Source organism: Bombyx mori, chromosome 15 (genome assembly GCF_030269925.1).
Source record: "Bombyx mori chromosome 15, ASM3026992v2".
Lineage (NCBI taxonomy): Eukaryota > Metazoa > Arthropoda > Insecta > Lepidoptera > Bombycidae > Bombyx > Bombyx mori.
The window spans coordinates 11,528,560-11,551,909 of record NC_085121.1 but is presented as its reverse complement, the minus strand read 5'-3'; the positions used below and the strand labels follow the sequence as shown (position 1 = coordinate 11,551,909).

The 23,350-nt window shown below is 38.0% G+C and overlaps 2 protein-coding genes across 4 annotated transcripts in view; one reads left to right on the top strand and one right to left on the bottom strand.

Moving 5' to 3' along the window:
- The window catches only part of LOC101736838 (uncharacterized protein DDB_G0284459), an 11,657-nt gene extending 8,256 nt beyond the window's left edge, over positions 1-3,401 (top strand). For both annotated transcript variants that reach the window (XM_038016085.2, XM_012689069.4), the window contains exon 8: positions 524-3,401. In XM_038016085.2, the coding sequence (XP_037872013.1) occupies positions 524-632 (109 nt within the window). In that variant the 3' untranslated portion in view covers positions 633-3,401. The remainder of the gene's footprint in view (positions 1-523) is intronic.
- Positions 3,390-23,350, bottom strand: LOC101740673 (uncharacterized). 2 transcript variants are annotated; one of them, XM_004924580.4, is made up of 22 exons: positions 23,183-23,350; positions 22,880-22,944; positions 16,031-16,207; positions 15,202-15,226; positions 14,045-14,086; positions 13,936-13,965; positions 12,809-12,998; positions 11,728-11,895; positions 10,299-10,462; positions 9,357-9,416; positions 8,598-8,749; positions 7,853-7,961; positions 7,289-7,401; positions 7,035-7,220; positions 6,736-6,923; positions 6,528-6,652; positions 6,346-6,445; positions 4,622-4,781; positions 3,968-4,010; positions 3,685-3,776; positions 3,592-3,613; positions 3,390-3,477 (listed from the first exon to the last, which is right to left on the bottom strand). In XM_004924580.4, the coding sequence occupies exons 1-22, from the start codon at positions 23,187-23,189 to the stop codon at positions 3,461-3,463; spliced, it is 2,235 nt and encodes a 744-aa protein (XP_004924637.2). In that variant the 5' UTR covers positions 23,190-23,350; the 3' UTR covers positions 3,390-3,460. The 2 variants fall into 2 exon arrangements, with proteins under 2 accessions (XP_004924637.2, XP_037872014.1); XM_038016086.2 differs by having other exon boundaries at positions 22,915-22,944.

Genomic DNA, 23,350 nt, shown 5'->3' with positions numbered 1-23,350 from the left:
ACTTAATAAATAATAATAAACGGGAGTCTTAACCGTGGAGGAGGTTTTAATTCGATTACCAAATCATATTATTTAATTGTAAGTGACGCACTTCAGATTAAATGAGAGGACATTAAATGAAATTATTTATTAGACATTAGATGGGCCGTATGCTAGCAGCGGGCAGCAGCCTGGCATTGTTGAAGTTCATGGGCGACGGTAACCACTCACCATCAGATGGGCTGTCTCGTCTGCCTACAAGGACAATAAAAAAACCTGTGTTAGATTTCTTCAAACGTAAATAGTTAATTACATGGCATAGTATTGTTCTCGTCTGCGGTTCGGCGTCTTTCAATAACCCGCACTCAGGCTCGAGACAAATGCTTCAATTTTTATGAAAGACAATAAGGTGTGTCCGTCCACAAATGTTCCCAATTGGGAATTTGCTTGTGTTTAAATCGTAAACGGCACGGGCAATGGTTTCGTTGGAGCCGCAAGCTCGGCTGGCATCGTAAAACTAATTTACGAAGCTTCATCGTTGCAGGAGTCACGAGTCCTCGCGGGACAAGGACCGGTCTCGGCGCGACAAGTCTCGCAAGGAGCGCCGCTATAGTCGCGAGGGGCACTACGGTGGCCGCGGACGACACCGCTAGTCGCGTCGCGCCCCACCGAGTGGACGTGCTCAGACCCGGGAACTTAAACCTTACAGGCGCATATTGTATCTGCGCGCTTCCGTCCTGCAACTTCCTCCATCTTTAACTGACGTCACCGTCAGAAAACCTACGGTCAGAGTGGTTTCTGGGCGTGCGCCGGACGCACAGTATGCGCGTGGGCTTAAGCTCCGTCTGCGCCCTCTGTGTTGCCTCTGCAGTTAAATTGCATTTTTTTTCGGACAAAAGGACCGGGACGCGGCGCCGTAATTATTCGACGACCAGTAAACCGGAATCCGTTCATATGAAGAAGTAAATTCGCGTGTCGAGAACAGTGCTCTATGAAAATTACGAATGTATGATATTAGCTTCAAATTTTAACGCGTACCCGTGGAAACTGGTTTGTACCGGTATGCGTCGTGCACGCAAAACGGAGCGTGCAGACGGAGCATTATGATCGTTGACTTTCACACGAGTAAAAAAACATTTATATTAATGCACAAGATCAAAAAAAAATACTTTATTGAAAATTTAAGTTCAGAGTCATTCTTAATTCAATTGGGTCTAATAATATTTATCGGGCCTCGTTCCTAGTACATAAATCATTTTAGTAAGAATAACTTTTTTTATTTTTACTTACCGTGGTTTGAGTCCTTTCTGCTAAAGCACATCCAATTAATATAATAACCATTAGCCGTTTATCGCATAACATTGGGTACCGATGGATTTCTAATGTCTACGTAAAAAAAAGTGCTTTGAAACAAGTGAATGAGCAAACGAAGAGAATACACTATTGTCCCGTTCTGAACAATGTCCACTGTGACAGCGCCGCGACAACTTCATATATAAATATTGATATATATATATATATATCAAGAAGCAATATGTAATTAAGTATGCAGAGTTTAGTATACATTTAGAGTCTAGTTCGTATTTTTATATAAAACAATAGCGGTACATATGTATGTTAAGTGGGGTTACAGATTTGTATTTTTTTTTCATAACTTGTCGAGAATCTATGGTTAGATAAGAATAGAAGCAATATTGGATTTTCATAAAATTTCATAAGACGCTTTGTATACTTTACGGTGTAATAGTTTAATTTAATCGGCGACCGACGCCGTGTCTACGTGAATCGAAAAAAATAAATATGAGTGATTTGAAAATTTTAAAATAGTTTTTAATCAGCTCGAAACTTGTTGTTTTCAACCATCCTGTTTTAGGGTTGTCGAAACATAAATTGAAATTCAAAGTTTTTTGTTCAAGTACATTCAAGATTGCCATTTGGGTACGTATTGATGAGCGATTTGTACCGAAATAAGTACCAGACAGTCATGTGTGTTTCGATAGGTTTTTAAAAACAATAACGCAAAACTGAACAAACGTGAACTGCGGAAGGTTTTCGAACCAATCGCGTGGTACGATTTCGAAATTTGGGTTTATTTATTACCTTAAATGTGAATAACGCGATGAATGTTAACTTTATCGTAATTAACACCCCCTCACACTTTGTGGAAAAGCCTTGAACTTCTTGAACTTTCTAGTAGGTATTGATTGGTTTTGTTACTTACCTTGGATATTCATAATTACTAATTGATTCTGAGAACAGCGTCGAGGGACATACTGGCGGAAACATGAAGGTCGTGTCGATTGAATTATTTCAATTTTTCAGTCTGGCCTTTCTTCGGATGTGAATGTGTAATGATGGTGGCTTATAAACCCTTTAACCAACCTTAAACCGAACTAATGCAACACAAGTGTGGACAAACTGAAAAAAATAGCTTGAAATCTTCGTCAAAAAGTCCATCCCAAACTCCCATAGATTTTCTGAGAGCATTCTGAACTTTTTTATTTTACAAAAGACTGACTGCCTTCGGGGAATCTCGAATAGTCGATCCATTCGCAAACAATCAAATGTACAAAATATCATTACTAAGTTTTAATATTGTGTTATTATATTATCTTTGGATCATTAAAAAAGTGGGGACGTTGGTTTGAGTTGACATGTATTTTTACGAAGTGCTGTATCACCTACATCAAGCCTAGGCAATTGGCAAAACCGGAAATTAGGCAGTAAAATTAGGGTAGTTTGTGATTGGTAATGACGACATGTTTGTGCATTTGTGTGTGCCAAAGTTCAGTACAGCTTTTGTCACAAATTGAACTTATTAGGCACCAACAGAAACTTAATTAATCACGATTGTTGATTAATCACGTAAATATATGATTTAGTTATCTGCGTCATTTTACCCCAATCGAAACGCGTACCTATGTTACATTAGAATTTAGTTAGGTTTTTAGAAGTTGTGTGAAAAACGAAAATAAATATAAGAAATTTAATTGTGTTTACAATTAACAGTATCTTATAATAGAAAAGCTGATGTTCGGAGAAATGTTTCATTGTCCGTATTTTATATGAGTTTGCTGGATTAGTAGGTACCTACTTTGATCAAAATTGTAGCGCTCAGTCTACGGTCTTTGGTTAGTAATTTTGATTTTGAATCAAAATGTTTCGTGTGATTTAAAGATAGAATGTCTTAGTGTGATAATCCTGTGTAAATAAATAAATATAAGATGCAATGTGCTAAAAATCTGCTAAATGTTGGATAATAAGTTTCACTTTTATTTCATTTTTATCTGTATCGTTTTGATGCTTTGTTCGAATGCTTTTTTATGGATACGAAGACAGTTTAGTTTAATCCTCTTTATTGCTACGATTGTATGGCAGGTAAATAAGTATATTTCATTAAAACAGTCGAATTTAAAGCAAAATGTTTTATTTCTGAAATCTGTTCTGTACAATATATTTTCGCATTTCACATAGTTTTTATTTATTTTCCGAGACGGTCTGAAACATACATTTATAATCACAATTAAAAAAAATCATTGGTAAAATGATCTATTTACTACGATGCTATTAAAATATTTACCACTCGAAAAATAGAGTAGAAAAAAAACTTACTTCCTTCCAGACATCGGCATTCCTGTGAAGTAAAATAAGATAAGGTATGCTGTAATGAAATGTCTGAAATGTAATTGTGGTAACAATACTCACGGGACTAATCGCAGAAGATTTATGTTGCGTCTTATTAGTGTCTGATTTTTTTTGTGGCGACTTCGGTGTACACGTCTGATCAACAGCACCCCCTACGATATACATAGACATGTAATTATATATGTATAATGTATGATGCATGTAATGACGCAGTGTCGCAGGCAGGTCGTTTTTTTAGAAATTTAGCAACGACAAAATCGAGTTCCGTTGCGAAAATTAATAGCGCAAAATGGGCCGAATACTTATCTATTTTCGGCATTTTATAGTATGTAAAATTATTTACCTGGTCCGACGTTCGCGCTTTCCACGTCAGTCACTCGGTACATCTGAAAGTGGCAATTGTTAATTTGAATCGTTTTATGTTCGTAATCGCACTATAATCAGGAAGGACAAAGGCGTAATATTTTTACGGTCCCCCAATAAGAATAGTGATCTGTGACCTCACTTCGATGTCGATGGTATAAAAAGCAATCGACCTCCGGAACCATCCTCTACCAATGAAAGTTTGGGTATTTAGTTGCTAGACCCCTATTCTATCTATAAGCCCCACTAAACACCAAGACAGTTCCTAAAGCATATTTAACGAATCCGTAAAAAATACGGTCGCCGTCCTCGCCGAACCCGTCGCTTGCGACGAAGGGCTCGACGAGTAAATTAACCCACAGACACAGCCCACTGGGTTTCTCGCCGGATCTTCTCAGTGGGTCGCGTTTCCGATCCGGTGGTAGATTCTGCGAAGCACTGCTCTTGCTAGGGCCAATGTTAGCAACACTCCTGTTTGAACCCCTGAGCTGAAACAGCTAGCTATAGCAAGGCTATCAGCATAGGTAGGAAAATAATAATTAAAAATGTCTCTATTTTTCCAAAGAACCACCGCTACTAATGTTTTACTGTTTTTTTTTTGTTATATTAAAGTTGGAATTATCATCATCATTACCTTTCCGTCATCGCCGGTAGCAAGTCCTGACGACAATGGTAGCACGTCAGGTCCCCATTGCTTGATGAAGTGTCCGAGACGAGCAACGCGCTGAGCAGGAGTCGTCACCGTATGAGAACCGCCACAGTAGCGGTTGCATAGATGCTTATCTGACTCCGATCTAGATTTTTTACAAAATATGAAGGCATTTCATTCATTTTAGGCATTCATTTTAGCGGTAAGCAGCGGCTTGGCTCTGTCCCTGGCATTGCTGAAGTCCATGGGCGATGGTAACCACTCACCATCAGGTGGGCCGTGACCTCGTCTGCAAGGGCAATAAAAAAAAAACAAAGAAAAGCATATTCTCGCATTTTTACGAGTTGTAGACATGATTAAAAGGTAAATTTGCAATTTAAATTAATAATGCGTCACAGTCTATATTAGTCCTTTGTGACGATAAAAACTAACTACTTAAAAGTATTCTTAAAAAGTATTCAAAACATCAGACCTTTGATAGTGTACCATTTGCTAGTATCTCATTTAGAGAATAATAAAAATCGAAATAAAACTAAAATTGTCTATGAATACGTTTTAGACCTTAAGCTGGGTTCACACCACAGCGATCTTGATTGGTCTAATAGTGATTGATCAAAATATATTGGTTTAGCGGTAAGCGCTTAAATAATAATAATTCTTTTTTAAATTATTGTTTTAATTTTTTTCGATGGTCACTATGCGACCACTACCGCGACTAACTAACTGTCATATCACATTGCTTAACAGCATTGTGTTTTCCGTCTCCTTAAATTTTTACAGCTCATCTTGCATAAACTATTACCGCAATCCTGAGAAACCTAAATGATGAATTTGTTAGGCACTCAAATCTCTGAGAACATTCTTTACCCCTGAATACAAATGCACATAACGACGTAAGTACCATTTGCCGCCTTCTGACTTGAAGTAGAATGAGTGTACAGGCTCTCGTGATTGCTTAGTATGAGGTACTATAACTATATACCTATAAAATTTCTTTGAGGTAAGCCTACTCTATTTTTCAAACGAAAATCGTCAATGTTCTATGGTAGGAATAGGCAGTAAGATGGCACCAATCCAAAAAACATATTGTGAAGTTTCACAACATGCTTACGTAGTAGGTATGTTTGTTTTAGGTATATTTTACTATGTTATTCATTTATCGTGGAAGTCGTTCGTAAAAAGTACATATTTCCTTGGAAAAGTTGGTACCTGCCTGAGGGATTTCTACCTACATAGATTCGTCGCATCGCATGCTACGTGTACAGCAGGCTTATTACCTTTAGGCCTTGACGACCTGGGAATTAACGATTGCAGAATCTAGAAGAGGACCTCTAGGTAGGAACTTCCAGACCTATGTGAGGTCGTTATGTAAGACGTTTGACCTATTAAATTAAGCCTTTTGTCCTTTAACCACTTAATCTTTCGGACGTCTTAATTGCAAAGGGCAGACAATACAGGGGTAAAGAATCAGACTTGGCATTAGCCAACATCATAATACCATCCGCGGCATCGCTCTATTCATATTTGATTTATAAACTTCGTGATGAAAGATATTCAACGCGAACGAAGACTGTGGTAAATGCACCTTCAGTTTCGCAGTTATTCACACTCACACATTCGCGTTTATGTGTTATTTATCTTGTGCGTACTCGGCGTTTGTTTTTAAATGAAGTGTAAATGAAGGAACAAAGCTTAGAATGTAAGCATACTTTGGTCTTGGTGGCTGTTTTGTCACGTGTTTATCTATGTTTTCCCAGTCGTGCAAGTTACGTTGTGGCAGATTACTTGCCTGCGATTTTCTTATTGCATCTGTGAAGCAGGATTTGTAAAATTATCATCACACGGTACTCTGAAGTAGATTTTTTGTTGTTGTATTAAAAATAAATCTTACCGAGTTCATAACTAAGATACGGTTTCATAGATAGATTTGCCGGTAGGGGTTTGCTGACGGGAACTGTCGATGGAGCCTCCATTTTCATTACAGCATTCGCATCGCATGAAATACAATTTACATCTCTGAAGAAGAGCAATGGTAATGGTAACAAACAGCATAATTATGTAGTTAAAAGTATTTCACTGACATGCTAAAGCTTGGTCACCTCAATAGCTTCTGTTTCGTTCCCGCCGCTTCAGCTTCCCGCCTCAACGACGCCATTTGTTTCAAATTTTCCTGCAGCTGTTTCAGTTTGTTGTTGAAAAAGTCTTTAACCGGGGACAGTTCCATTTTGTCCAATTTTGTTTCAATTTCACGTTGAATGTCATCTAGAGCCTGTTGCCATAGTGCTTCCTGTGCCCAATTAGAACATTGTTTGTATTCTACGCTCACCATAAATATACCTATATGTACCTACACATTTTGTGTTATAATAATATGTATTAGCAATAAAATATGACACACCTGCAAATTAAGTTTACCGAGTGCATGTTCTAAGCCCCTCGAGAGATCGTCACAAGCAAGTTCAAATTGATTATGTGAAACTTTTCGGGCCAACATTTGAAGATCTGCTTTTTCAGCCATAGCTTCCATCATGTCTTCGCGATCGAGTTTTACTGTCTTCAGCAGTTCTATTTGTTCTAGAAGAGCCTAAAAATTAACAAATACAAATAAATGATAAGAAAATTCAAACGTATCTTCATTAAATCATTTCATACGTTCGTGTGCAGTTGTTTGTCTTCTTTCTCAGATGCCAAAAGTAAGGCAGTTTCGTGAACTTGCTTCAATTGTTCTTGCATATCCTGAACGGTCTGGAAGAGCTGCATTAAACCTATGCCGTTGGTAATTAAAATGTTATTCATGGACAGGACTATGTATTGTACAAGTTGTATACACGTTGTACACGAATGTTTATTGTCATATGTCGAAAAACATAATATTAAGATAGAAGCAGATTTACCAAGCAACCATTACCAACTAATAAGTTAAATGGAAAGTTTAGCTGCATTTATTTAATGGTCAGAAGAGGTTCGCCGAGCTCATCTAAAGTTGAGCAGTTGCAGGAATCCGGATATGGGAATGCAAGATGACTTTGTTTCACAAATAGATAGGATCACTGGTAAACATTTTCTACTCTTCATTTTTTTTTTGAATATATCTAATAAATGGCTGTCAAATATACATTTATCACCTGCAAATCCTATATAGTTTTTTTTCGATAAATACGAAATTTTGTAATACATACATAAATGTTAGCATTTATTTTATGAGTTTGATTTTACCTTGCAAGTCTTTCACAAGATCTGGTGATAATTTTCCGCCGGTTGGATCTGTCGTCATGTTGACGATTTCTTTATTTATGTACTCGAGTTGATCTTGCATATAATTTATCTAAATGCGTGAGAAGGAAGTAATGTTTATTCTTAAAGTTTAGCGTGTTATAATAAATCGAAAAAAACTGAAGTGTTTAACTAATTATATGTAGAAAATGAGTTCTTTTTTTTAGATGGGTGGACGAGCTCAAACCCCACGTGGTGTTAAGTGGTTACTAAAGTCCATAGACATCTACAACATAAATGCGCCACCCACTTTGAGATATAAGTTCTAAGGTCTCAGTAAGGTTACAACGGCTGCCCCACCCTTCAAGCCGAAACGCGTGTTTCACGGCAGAAGTAGGAAGGGTGGTGGTACCTACCCATGCGGACTCACAGGAGGTCCTACCACCAGTGATTACGCAAATTATATGTTTGCGGGTTTGATTTTTATTACACGATGATAAACCGTGGAGGTCAATCGTGAAAATTTTTTAAGTACGTATTCCATTAGAAAAATTGGTACCCGCCCGGGATTCGAATATCAATGCATCGTTAGATACGAATGCACCGGACGTCTTATCCTTTAGGTCACGACGACTTCATCATTATAGCATCAAACGATCTCATCCTGAGTTAAATACTTTGCATTTTACTTTATACTTTATTTTTTACAGCAGCGAAATACTTTGTAATTTTGTAATACAGTACTCACTTGGTTTTGCATAAGATCATCATTTTTATTAGCGATGTCGCAACATTCCTTGAGTTTTTTCTCTAATTCGTTAATTCGTTTTGTCAGAATGTCGGTCAATTTGTCAGCCGTAGGTAATGATCGAGAAGTAGTCGACTGGCGGTGATCGGCACCTTGAACGCATAAATTCCGGTACTTTCTTCGACTTTCGCAAATCGTAGTAGACTCAAAACTATGTTAAGGTTTAAAATCTCGCCTTTATCAATTTAATTTTGAAGTGAAAACTTCTTTAGAATCGTTGTGATTTCAAACCGGATGCAACGGAAAAAACGACAGGTAAGAGACACAAATACAAAAATGTGTAGGATGAAGCCAGCAAAGAATGAGACAGAAATATACATACTATTTAATACAGCGCCATCTGTGAGATTTTTTTAATACTAACGTGTGTATGAAAGCTCTTGCAATGAATTTTAATTTAGGAATATACGTGAAATTAAAATATCAATTCACAGAGGGCGCTACCTTACAATTATTTACTAATGACAAAATTTTACATATACTTAAGACGTTTAGGATAATTGTATTTTAATTTTGGAAGGTTTCACTTCTACCACGTGTGAATTGCACACATATTTTTTTTTTATTATACAACATTTAACCTTATTTTGATTGACTTAAAATATTTAATTTAACTATTAATGTGTAGAAATTTGGTCATTTTTAATAATTAAAAATCTGTTGGAGAACCTTATCTCGAATGCACTCAATGCTATTTACCTGGTGTCGAACTCGAATCTTGTGTGTGTTCTGAAGCGAGTTGACCAGGAAGAGAACTAGCTGAAACACAATTAACTCGTACATCAAAAATAACATAACCGCAGAGAAAAATGTATCTTAAATTGTTATTATAAAGAGACACAACTGGGGTGTTGATAATGGAATTTTCATTTGTTACTACTCGTGCTTGTTGAAAGGTTACCCATGCGATGGACCGACCAGATCAAGTCGGCAGTTGGCGGCTGTTTGCATGAGTGTACCAGGCTCACCATAAACCGCGAGGAGTGGTGAATGCTCTTAAGGCACATAACATCTGCCCACATCAATGATATTGGATGACGACCACGACCGCTCTGACAAGAGTGATACGACATATATGGCATATCTAATACTTTCGTAGCGTTATCTTTGACTGAATAAAAGTAATCCGGCTAAACCTGAAAATCTTAACGATAATTTTTAACAAAATATATTTCGACAACTCTTACATACATACGTATGTACAAGTCAGAACATCTACACCTGCTGATTGATCTTAGGAATTTGCACATTTAATAATAAGTTTATTTTTAATGTCCATTTCGTGATATAATATCTATGTATGGTTATGGTAGGCAGCGGCTTGGCTCTGCCCCTGGCATTGCTGACGTCCATAAGCGACGGTGACCACTTACCATCAGGTGGGCCGTACGCTCGTCTGCCTACAAAGGCAATAAAAAAAATGTACGAAAGAAACGCTAGAAATATTTTTTACTGGGATGAAATACCTACTCAGTTTCGTTTTTCTAAACTTTAGTAATCGACTGCGTTCACAATTTCACAAAACGTCACTTAATTGCGTAGTTAGTACAAAAAACTTTTCATCAAGACATATTGCAATTACGAAATCTATTTCTGAAACAAGTTTTTCTATTGGACTAAATTTAAAAATAAGCGTCTTACCGAAGCCAGGAAGTAATTCAGACATGGCGCCATTAAAGGAGTTGGTGAGTTGATCAACGTTCGCTTGCAAATTATGCAATTGGGTTTGTACTGCTGAAAATTCATCCTTCGTGGGTATTGTGGCGCCGTCAGTCAACGCGGCTCCAGGTGTCACAGAATCTAGCCTAATTAAAAAAAAACATGGTTTGGTTTTCGGAGTGCCCAGACAATTGCGCATTAAACTAAAACTTCAGTGGCATTAGAAGAATAGGCATCTGGTTCTTCGGGATGATTAATGATTAAGTACTAGGATGTCGTAAATTCGGTGCACTTTACGAGCTGGGTTGAATAGAAAAGTTAGGTATTAATGTAGATACTACGTTGCGTGAAGGAGAACGAAATACAGCTATGGCTGTATCTGCAGATAAACAGTTTATGTTTACTACATACTTATAGGTATGTAGTAAACATAAACGGCCGTCTGGTGTAGTGGTAAGTGACATGGTCACTACACAAGGGGGTCGCGGGTTCGAATCCCGCCAAGGGAAGATTTTTGTATGATAAATATAAATGTCTTTTCCAGGGTTATGGATGTATATTAAATATATGTATGTGTATAATAAAAATCTTACATTTATATCCGCTATATGGTACCTGTAACACAAGTTCTTTACGAACTTATCACGGGACCAGTTAACGCGGCGTGATTGTTAGTAAAAATATTTATTTATTTAAAATATTTATTTATAGGTACTTTTTTTTTATTGCTTAGATGGGTGGACGAGCTCACAGCCTACCTGTTGTTAAGTGGTTACTGGAGCCCATAGACATGTACGACGTAAATGCGCCACTCACCTTGACATATAAGTTCTAAGGTCTCAAGTATAGTTACAACGGCTGCCCCACCCTACAAATTATATCGCAAATAAAAAAAAAACAAAGTCTAATCCCATTGCGCTTCATATAAATTGTGGACTACAACTACGTTTGCTATCGTACGTTATGTTTCGGATCGAGCGATGCACCGGTGTTCGAATCCCGCAGGCGGGTACCAATATTTCTAATGAAATACGTACTCAACAAATGTTCACGATTGACTTCCACGGTGAAGGAATAACATCGTGTAATAAAAATCAAACCCGCAAAATTATAATTTGCGTAATTACTGGTGGTAGGACCTCTTGTGAGTCCGCACGGGTAGGTAACACCACCCCGCCTATTTCTGCCGTGAAGCAGTAATGCGTTTCGGTTTGAAGGGTGGGTGGGTAGCCGTTGTAACTATACTGAGACCTTAGAACTTATATCTCAAGGTGGGTGGCGCATTTACGTCGTAGATGTCTATGGGCTCCAGTAACCGCTTAACACCAGGTGGGCTGTGAGCTCGTCCACTCATCTAAGCAATAAAAAAAAAAGAGTTCAAGAAAAAGAAAAAAACACATTTCGCACTAACGCCTGAAGATCGCTGCCTTTCAGGGCATCTTGCAAAGTTGTTGTTTCCGAAATAACATCCTGTACCAGAGAACTTAATTTGGAAATCCCAGCCTCGGCCGCCTCCAGTCGAGACGACACGTTCAGAGACGTCCACATGTCCGTGATCGCTTTTAAATTCGTTTGTGATCTGAGACAATAACGCGTTTCAATTAATTTAACTATTCGATTTAAATTTGAAACACGTGTTTGATGAAGGCGGTTCAAATATAGGCAATAGTTTAAAAAAAACTAACAAAATACGCTTTTATAGAAAATCCAACTAAAAAATTGAAAATAGTTAGTTTTTTTAAACTATTATTTCTTTTTCATTTTTTAGTTAAATTTCCATTTTTTCAATATATATTTTTTTTAATTGAATTGTCATCGGTTAATTAGTATACCAAATTTCGAGTTAATCCGACGTTTTGAGGAGGTCAAAAACATGTTCAAAGATTCCGTTACAAACATACATACGTCTGAAGCTAATAAAAGCGTATTAATAAACCCTGCTCATACTTTGTCTTGTCAGGTTGTATTTGAAGTTGATAGTCAATGTGAAAGATAAGACGCGGTATATCTGTTAATGTGATAGTGATACTGTTGAAAGATACACAGGTAACAAAAAAAATAAACGAAGGTTCATGGGTATCTATGCTATCGGTAGGCAGTGGCTTGACTCTGCCCCTGGCTTGCTGAAGTCCATGGGCGACGGTAACCACTACCACCAGGCGGGTCGTATGCTCGTCTGCCTACACGGACAATAAAAAAAAAGCATAAACTATTTTCTATGCATTTCACGAATGGTGGATATTATTAGAAAATACGTTTACGCTTTAATCTCATCTTTTTTATTGTCATTGTATTATTTCAGATTTTTCGACGTACTTTGCAGTTTTCGTGGGCACGGGGACGATTGAGGTGCTATTCGTTGACCCCTGAATATTATGCTAACTGTTTGTAAAATATTCGAAACATACATACTTTAATAACAATAAAAAACGCGATATTATAACGCGTAAAAGTAGTTTTAATTATGGATAAACTAGTTCAAAAACACAAACCTTACTTCTTCCAAAATGGCTTCGTTTTTAGGCATGCTTCCGTAGACACGGTTTTTCAAGTCCTCCACAGTGGATTCGAGCGTGTTGAATTTGCTTAGTGTCACGAGCGACAGTTTCTCTTGAGGAGTTGGGGAAGCTGCTCCGCGACTCTGAATCGGTACTGGTGAGTGTTCGCGTGTAGGACTACGCACTTCGGATATGAAAAAATAACAAAAAATATATATTTAATAATTGCTTTAATATTGTTACGCCGGTAAGAGTAACGCCAGCTGTCGCCGAAGGGCTCAACGAATATCGAAGGTACTAGTAAAATCAAGATGTACAACGCCATCTATTGTCAGATAACTCGAAGCTATTCGACTTGCCCAGAATGTACTCGATAAATCTAGGGATGTCGTATCGACTATAAAAGCGTTGCAGAGATGGCACGCAGTCCCAGAATGGAAAGCAGTCGAAGTCGCCCCAAACACGTCATTTCGGATCCTCCCGATCCACTAACGATGCTTATAGGTACCTCAAGCACCAGTCACCGTTCTCGTCGAACCCGTCGCTTGCGACGAAGGGCTCGACGAGTAAGTTAACCCTCAGACACAGCCCACTGAGGTTCTCGTGGGATCTTCTCAGTGGGTCGCGTTTCCGATCCGGTGGTAGATTCTGCGAAGCACGGCTCTTGCTAGGGTTCGTGTTAGCAACGTCCTCAGGTTTGAGCCCCGTGAGCTCACCTACTAGTTAAGGTTCCGCTGAAATAGCCTCTCAAGGCTATCAGCTTAGGTAGGAAAAAAAAGCGTGGCAAAAAAAGCTTTGGAAAAGTACTAAGGATGAGCGCAGTGGTTCTAGGTAGTATGAACGAACCTTCCAATGACGGGATAATCTTAAACAAATCCGCACGGGTAAGTATCATCATCCTGCCTATTTCTGCAGTGAAGCAGTAATGCGTTTCGGCTTGAACGGTGGGAAAAACTGAGACTTAAAACTCAAGCCGTTTCAAAATGGCGGTATTTACCACTAGGTAGGTCGTGAGTTCGTCAACCCATTTTAGGAATAATAAAATAAATTCAACCGGATCAAAGACGCTTAAAACGCGAACAACTATGGATATTCATTTCAAATAATATTAAAGTACTCACACGGTGACAAGCTTTTCTTGATTCTTTCAACTGTGAGGAAAAAAAATCGTTATTATTTAATATAATAAGAAAGAAAACGCCAAAAATATCTTTATGTATTATAACTTACCGACTAAAATTGTATCAGGTTCTGAAGTAACTGGTGACACGTCTGAAAAAACACGGGGACGATATACCTAATTAACTAGACGTAATTTATGTAACCGTACTTTCAATAGCAAAAATACAATTCTTAATTCGACCTAATGCATCTAACGTTTTATTCATTGAGTAGTAGAGTATTCAGTCTCATCTATAAGTTATATATAAAAATGAATTGCTGTTCGTTAGTCTCGCTAAAACTCGAGAACGGCTGGACCGATTTGGCTAATTTTGGTCTTGAATTATTTGTGGAAGTCCAGAGAAGGTTTAAAATGTAGATAAATATGAAAATGCTCGGAATTAAATAAAAATAACAATTTTGTTCTTTAATGTGTCCCCCGTCGGACGGATTCCTTTTGTTTGTTTTAAGTTTATTTTATACAAAAGTTTAGGTGATTTATTTATTGATTGAGGCACTACGAAGTTTGCCGGGTCAGCTAGTCTTTAATAAATACGCCAGGAATCCGAGACATTGTTACGTTATTATGTGGAGCCTTTTCCTTTAGGTTAGGAATAGTTCTTCCTAATCCTATCATTAGTTGAACATCAGATTTTTAGTTCCAAATATATTTCGATATATATTCTCCAACCAGTGTTTCAAAAGAACATGACTTTTAATTGAATACAGTCATCTTGGCCATGGCATTGAATTTTAGAAATTAAAAAATCAAATACGCTAAACAAGAAATGTAATGGTAGGTTCATGGGTTACGTGATCATAACGCGATTACGCTTTAATCTGATAATAACTGACCGATACCTGCAGGAAACCGCACAGCATTTGATATAAAATAATTGAGTTTACATACAAAAAGTGTTTTAATACATATCAATTATAGAAACGAAAAAAAGGTATGTGTTATTTTTTGTGTAGTATTTATTATACATACTACATTTAAAAAAAGCGGTAAAATTTCGTTTATATACCATATTGTGTTTTCATATTGTCTAATGTAATTTTTTAAATAATTTTAAACCAAAATCTCGTTATATATCGTACAGGTGGCTTGCCTGTATAACATACAGACTCGTATATATCGTCTGCTTCAGAGTATAATTTTTTATTTACATAAGCAAAGAATATCCTGAAAATAATATAAATTAAAAATAAATCCCAGAACTTACCTATTTCAGGTTTTAATGGTGCGGTCTGAAAAGTGAAGCATTTTCATTGTTAAAAACATTTTTAGTTGAAGTTGTCGTGGCCTAAAGGATAAGACGTCCGGTGCATTCGTGTGTAGCGATGCACCGGTTTTCGAATCCCGCAGGCGGGTACCAACTTTTCTAATGAAATACGTACTCAACAAATGTTCACGATTGACTTCCACGGTGAAGGAATAACATCGTGTAATAAAAATCAAACCCGCAAAATTATAATTTGCATAATTACTGGTGGTAGGACCACTTGTGAATCCGCGCGGATAGGTACCACCGTCCTGCCTATTTCTGCCGTAAAGCAGTAATACGTTTCGGTTCGAAGGGTGGGGGTAGCCGTGGTAACTATACTGAGACCTTAGAACTTATATCTCGAGGTGGGTGGCGAATTTACGTTGTAAATGTCTATAGGCTCCAGTAACCACTTAACACCAGGTGGGTTGTGAGCTCGTCCATCCATCTAAGCAATAAAAAAAATTAGTAAACTCAATTTGGAATTACAGGTGTACGGTCGTTTTGTTTAGTAAATTACTTTCCTGAATTCTGACGAAGATTTGCCTCGTTTGATACGGGCTAGTGTTCCTGTGTGATATAGTACTTGATGTTGTATCTGACAGTATATGATAATAATATATTGGCGGAAGGGCAATTTGTTAAAGATATTTGGCGTTCGGGCAGTGATTGTACTTTTTCTTGTAAATGCATTTGTTTTCGATACCTCTAACGAGAATAACATCATAGCTTGGGGTTGTGGAACGTGGAAAAAATTATTAGCAAACTCTAGAATTATCTTTATTACCTTATCTTTGTCTTCAGTATCGACCACATATTCGCTGATCGCAATGGTTTGTGTGTTATCTCTGCCTATTGGCAAAGTGATGCTGCCTTTCAGCTCTACGTTTTTACCCAGGACACGTAGCTGTTGTGCCAGGCAGTGCAGGACCGTTTGGAGCATATTGAAGTCTACAACTCCGACCTTCAGGAAGTGCAAAGTGTATAAACATTTTTATTCTATCAGCTGATTGAAATTGCTAACGGCCCACGTGGTATCTTAAGTTACCAGAGCCCATAGATAGCACAACGCGAATGCAACCTACCTTGAGATATAAGGTCGAAATTTCAATTTTATTGTAAAACGGCTGTCCTACCTTTTAAACCCGAACGCGTGTCAGCTTCACGGGCTCACAAATGATTTATCGCCGGCGTAGCTATTAGAATTAACTTCGTAAGCGGAAAACTGAAGCATCAATATACATTGAGCCATCAACGAGAAAGACTTGAACGAAATAAATATGATTACCATTTTCGCAAGTCATGGGCGTAATTATAATTGAGTCGTCTATTATCAAAGGCGGCAATCTGTACATTTGGACAAAAAATTTTTATTGATATGCCAATACAGATTTATTTCAATATAATCGTCTCCTTCAAAGAATACGGTTCAAAACCTGCATTAAATAAAGGTTAATAGTTAACCTGTTATTTATCTAAGATGTCGTTCCGAAGGGTTTTGTGACTGCCAATGGAATACAAAGTCAATAATTCGTTTTTCTGATTTACCAATCATTGTCCAAAAGTCAGATTGCCGCCTTTGATAATAGACGACTCAATTACTAGTGGTACACCAGTAGTTGAAATTCGACTATAATTAATTGAAATTATAAGTTTGAACATTATTATGGTTCTATTGACAAAGACTATTTATTATATTTCTATAGTCACAGATTTCGCCAAGACTACACTATAGACCAATACTCGTAATATTAAAGATAAACAATATTAATTAACCTATTCTCAATTTGACTTTTTTTTTTTTTTTTTTTTATTGCTTATTTGGGTGGACGAGCTCACAGCCCACCTGGTGTTAAGTGGTTACTGGAGCCCATAGACATTTACAACGTAAATGCGCCACCCACCTTGAGATATAAGTTCTAAGGTCTCAGTGTAGTTACAACGGCTGCCCTACCCTTCAAACCGAAACGCATTACTGCTTCACGGCAGAAATAGGCAGGGTGGTGGTACCTACCCGTGCGGACTCACAAGAGGTCCTACCACCAGTAGAGGTCCTACCACCAGTAAGAGGTCCTACCACCAGTAGAGACTACACAATTTAAGCAATCACAAAAGTTTGACCATTAACAAAGAGTTTAATTGTGTGTGTCAAATACATGGTAGTGTGTGTGTAATGTTTTTTTAATTGATTTAATGTATTTTTATGCGCAATTTAAAAAAAAATAACATTCTGCACTCCTTCTCTATATTCTGTATAAGTGTGGTAAATTTCATACTCCTCCGTCCGCGCAATTTTCGTAAAAAGGGATACAAAGTTTTTGCTTCACGTATTAATATATAGATTTTTACTATTTAATGTTTCGTTTTTATTGCCATTACATCTTTTCTGACGTTTCGAATATTTTACGGTTTTGATCACGGGCGACTAACACGGTAAAAGCAGTTTTATTTAATTATGATATGATTACATTACGGAGATGAGAACATAGAAACGATTTACCAATATTTAGCCATAAAATCGTCGATCGATTAGCTGTGTCCCGCCTATTTAACTATAATAAAACTGTAAAATGTCTGTCTGTTGCCTGAGCGTTTATGGATGCTAATTTCCACAGTCATGGCTGAACAAATCTAGATGTGTTTTTCAATGTTAAATTCACTTAAGCTGGGTTAAATTTTTGTGTTCATTTAATATGATTCGGTTGATAGTACCAATACCAAAACTAAACATGTATTTAAAGATGATAAAAACTATAGATGATACTGTTATGTTTGTAAGTAAGTATTCACTTCAGTGTGTCAATAAACGGTGAACGCAACGTACGTGTCTATTATTTACTAGTGGCGAACGCGGAAAAAAAAATCAATTTGTGGCTTGTTTGTTTCTTGTTTGAACTAATTAAAATTATATGAACATAATGTCGGTCGGGCAGTTGAAAGAATTCGCGGTAAACAGTGGAAATTGGTCCTCATATGTTGAGAGATTAGAAATGTACTTCTTGGTGAATAAAGTGACTGACGATTTAAAATTACCCACATTAATTTCCGTTATGGGTGAGGAAGCGTACGATTTATTATCGACATTAGCCAGCCCTTCGAAGCCGTCACAGTTAACTTATGCTAATGCCGTGGCGATGTTGGCAGCTCACCTGCAACCGAAGCCCTCAATCTTGGCGGAAAGATACAAGTTTCGACAACGTCGGCAGCTGAATGAGTCAATAGCTGACTACGTCACAGAATTAAAAAAATTATCAAAAAATTGTGAGTTCGGCTCGTCGCTGGATGAAAATCTGCGTGATCAAATGGTTTGTGGATTAAAGAGCGAAATCATACGGCAAAGGTTATTTGCCGAGGAGAAATTAGAATATAAGCGAGCAGTTACGTTAGCTTTGTCTTTAGAAGCTGCGGAGAGGGATGCGATTGCAGTGGAACGTACGCCAATTGAGGAGGTTAACAAAATTAACTTCAATGAATGTTCAAGATGTGGAGACAGGAGACACCAAGCAAAGGATTGCATATACAAAGACTACGTGTGCAGTTCATGTCATGAAACCGGCCATCTACGAAGAATGTGCCCCAAAAAAGGGCTTAAGAACCAGGCGGAGGCAGCCGGGGGTTCACCATGCACCGGGCGCCGGGGGAACCGGGGTGCAGGCGGCAACAGGCGATCGTGGCGCGGGCAGCGCGGTGCGGGACGAGGAGGCCGAGAGCGGGCTCCTTTGCACTTATTATACGATCAAAACAACGATGACACATACAACAACTTCAATAATGAACAGGACGGGTGTGGAGAAGAAAATGAGCCTATGTACCAAATGACATTGAGTAATTATAAACCGGTGTGTATTAAAGTTAAAGTCCAAAATTGCTTGCTCAAGATGGAGGTCGATACTGGATCGGCGTTATCTTGTATTAGCAAGAATGTTTATGATAAATATTTTTCTAAGGAGAAGTTACAGGCATGCTTATTAAATTTAAAATTTTACGATGGCTCAATCATTCGGCCTTTAGGGTTTATAAACACTATAGTGAAGTACCAAGGTGTTTCAAAAATGTTAGACTTGTATGTCATAGACAAAGGAACGACTAATCTATTGGGCCGACAATGGTTAGCTGAATTGAATATTCCTATAAAAATATCAAAACCTACGAGTTTTAAAATACAACACAGTAACTTTGTAACCGAACACGCACGAGACTATAATAAATTAATTAATGAAATTGTTTCTAGACATAAATCCTTGTTCGACGGCACATTGGGTAAATATACGGGGGGCACAGCAGAGTTAATCGTGCGGCCGGATGCGGTGCCTATCTACTGCCGCGCGCGACCGCTGCCGTATGCGCTGCGCGAGCGCGTCGATGCCGAGCTCGACGCGATGCTGGCCGCCGGCGTCATCAAACCGGTGGACCACTCCGACTGGGCCACGCCACTTGTCGTAGTACGCAAAGCGGACGGCGGTCTGAGAATATGTGCGGACTATAAGGTAACCCTTAACAAAGTATTAGCAATCGACAGATTTCCGGTTCCAAAAATGGAGGACTTATTCAGTAATCTCAGCGGAAATAAATTTTTTACTAAGCTTGATTTATCTCAAGCTTATAATCAAATAGTCTTATCAGAACATTCTAGCGAGTACACGGTTATCAATACACATAGAGGATTATTTAAATATTCCCGCCTCGTCTACGGGTTAGCTTCGAGCCCAGGCATTTTTCAAAAACTAATGGTAAATATGTTTAAAAATGTCCCAAATGTAGTAGTTTTCTATGATGACATATTGATTAGAAATCAGGACCTAGACAGTCATTTAAAGTCTATAAAAGAAGTATTAGATATATTAGAAAGGTATGGCTTAAAAATTAAAAGGAGTAAGTGCGAGTTCATGGTAACAGAAGTGAGGTATTTAGGGTTCATAATAGATCAAAATGGGGTTCGTGTAGACCCAGAGAAAGTCAAATCAATAGCAACAATGCCACACCCAAATAACGTGACAGAATTAAAATCTTTCATCGGTATGGTAAACTTCTATTCGAAGTTCATACAAGATTTGAGTGCACATTTATCACCTTTATATGCCCTTTTAAAAAAAGGTAAGCACTGGATGTGGGGAAATGAACAGAATGCTGCTTTCCTGAATGTTAAAAAGTTTTTGTGTAGTACAAAAGCACTTGCACATTTTGATATGTCTTTGGAGTCGGTGTTGACTGTGGATGCGAGCGCGCGTGGTCTGGGTGCCGTGTTGGCGCAGCGCGGGCCAGGATGTCAGGAGCGCGTCGTTGCATACGCTTCACGCGCACTCACCACTCATGAATTACATTACAGTCAGATTCATAAGGAAGCATTGGCGATTGTTTTCGCGGTGGAAAAATTCCATCAATACTTATATGGGAGAAAGTTCATACTACGGACCGACCACAAACCTCTGGTGAGCATTTTCGGGCCTAACATAGGTATCCCGAGCGCGGCAGCTAGCCGCTTGCAGCGCTGGGCTATCAAACTATCAGCATATGACTTTGAAATCGAGTACGTTAGGACAGATAAAAATGTAGCCGATGCACTTTCACGGTTAATCGAGTCTCAAAAAAATGACGTAGCTTCCGAGGAAACAGACTTACCCGAGCAAACCTACTTACACTTCTCAACAGAAGCTCTGTTAATAGATTATAATGTTCTTAAAAAACAAACTAGTAGTGATCCAATCTTAAGTCGCGTGTTAAGTTATATAAGGGACGGATGGCCCTTAGACATAGAAATTAATGAATTAAAACCATATTATAATAGGAAAAACGAACTTTATATTGAATTAGGATGTATAATGTGGGGTCATCGTGTGGTTATACCCTCTTCATGCAGAAACAAAATAATAACGGAGCTTCATGATCCGCATATGGGCATAGTGAAAACAAAATCGCTAGCACGTAGTTACGTTTGGTGGCCGGGAATCGACGAAGCGCTCGAGACGGAATGTCGCGCTTGCACCGTGTGTGCTGCCGTCGCAGACGCACCTTCTACACACGCGCCCCGCTCGTGGCCCTGGCCCTCACGCCCCTGGTCCAGGTTACACTTAGACTTCTTAGGCCCCATAGGTGGAGTCACTTATCTAGTTGTAGTGGATTCATGCTCCAAATGGATAGAGGCAATTAAAATGCAGAGGACAACGGCACAAGCGGTTATATCGGTACTGCGGGACTTGTGGTCAAAATTCGGCCTGCCAAAGCAAACGGTCAGTGACAATGGACCGCCTTTCTCGAGCTCTGATTTTCAGAAGTTTCTGATTCATAATGGCATAAAACATATTTATTCAGCTCCCTATCATCCCGCCTCTAATGGGGCCGCTGAAAATGCAGTTAAAATTTGTAAACGTGCGATTAAAAAGGCATTAAAACAGAATTTAAACGTAGATACAGCTCTGTGTAGATTTTTATTAGCCTACAGAAATACAGAACATGCAACTACCGGCGATAGTCCAGCCAATATATTACAGGGTCGAAGTCTCCGTATGAGATTAGATAATTTAAAACCAGAAAGGCAATCTCGAGTTATCGCGCAACAAGAGCGGAGCGAGCAAAACGCAGGGGGTGTGCAGCGACAACTCGAGCCGGGCACTAAGGTGTGGTATCGGGATTATCGAGGTCTGGATAAATGGGTACCTGGGACGATCCTCAAGCAATTAGGTAGTCGTGATTACTGTGTACGATCTAGTTTTGGAACCGAGAATCATAGGCACGTCGATCAGCTAAAATTAAGGGTTACAAAAAATATAGATAAAGTTGATACCTTTGCGTCGATTCGTAAAAATATAAGTCCCGAACTGATCGCGCAAAATTTAGACTTAAGAACACAATCACGTAAGTCGCTATCATTTCCCATGACAAGTGGCGAGGAACCAGTGGCGGTGGTCAACGATTCGGGGAAGAGTAGTTCACCACCAAAAAATAGCACACCGGCACAGGATGCTGTATCGCCTATTCGTGGCAGCCCTATGAGACCCGCTGTGCCGATAGACAAGGCAGCATGTAGTACTGGTGGTAAGAGTATCAATGAAAATGTGACACCCAAACGTGAACGTCCTGTAAGAATACGCAAGCCACCAGTTAGATATGGATTCGAGGAAATAGATTAAGTTTATAGTTTTTTTTTACTTTAGTTTGTTATGTACGCTTAGTTAAGATATATATATATATATATTAATTGTGCTTATAATGTGTAGTAAATAAGGGTGGAGGTGTTATGTTTGTAAGTAAGTATTCACTTCAGTGTGTCAATAAACGGTGAACGCAACGTACGTGTCTATTATTTACTAGATACTTATTATTATATGACGACTGTGCGAAATGGCGGGCACAGTATGATGAGAAAAAAATGCAACAGCGTCAATAATATTGTGTCACATCCCTAATTTATTAAGAGTCTTTCCTGTTGTCAAAAAAAATAATATTGTCCCAAAAGACTTATAAGTAATAAAACAAAATGAAAGAAAGTGTCAGAAATTTAGTTGCAATCAAGAAAATTTACAAAATATAAAGTATTGGTAGTTACTGTACAACTGGACTGAACTATTAAAGTAAGGGACAAGTAGAATAAATCTAAACCATAAGCCGAATTAATATGTACGATGATAAAGTTCAATACCTCTGGAGTGCCAATTGCTAAATCTATCATCTCACCGATATTGAGAAGAACGCTCGTATCTTCAGCTGAGGACAAGAACATTTTAAAATTGATTTTTGTACATTCTTGTTAATGTACAAATTATCAATATTTGACATTTTCTCAAGTTATTAAAATTGGACAAATTATTAAATAATTATTCGTGACTACGATAACGACCTATATACTCGAAATGCAGCGTATTATGAAGAAATGAAATAAGAACTTCAAACAAACACGAGATTGGTCCGTAGTGGTTTAATCTAGTTCTCAATATTATTTTACCTGTCATTTTGTTTGATAAATTCGTATTAAAAAAATTGATATCAGAAAATTGTATTAAATTAAATAACAAACTTCAAAATTATTTTTTTGTATTCAACAAATTCGAAAATCTTAGTAAACATTATCTGTTTTGACACTAGATTTATAAACATTGACGTTGAAGTGTGA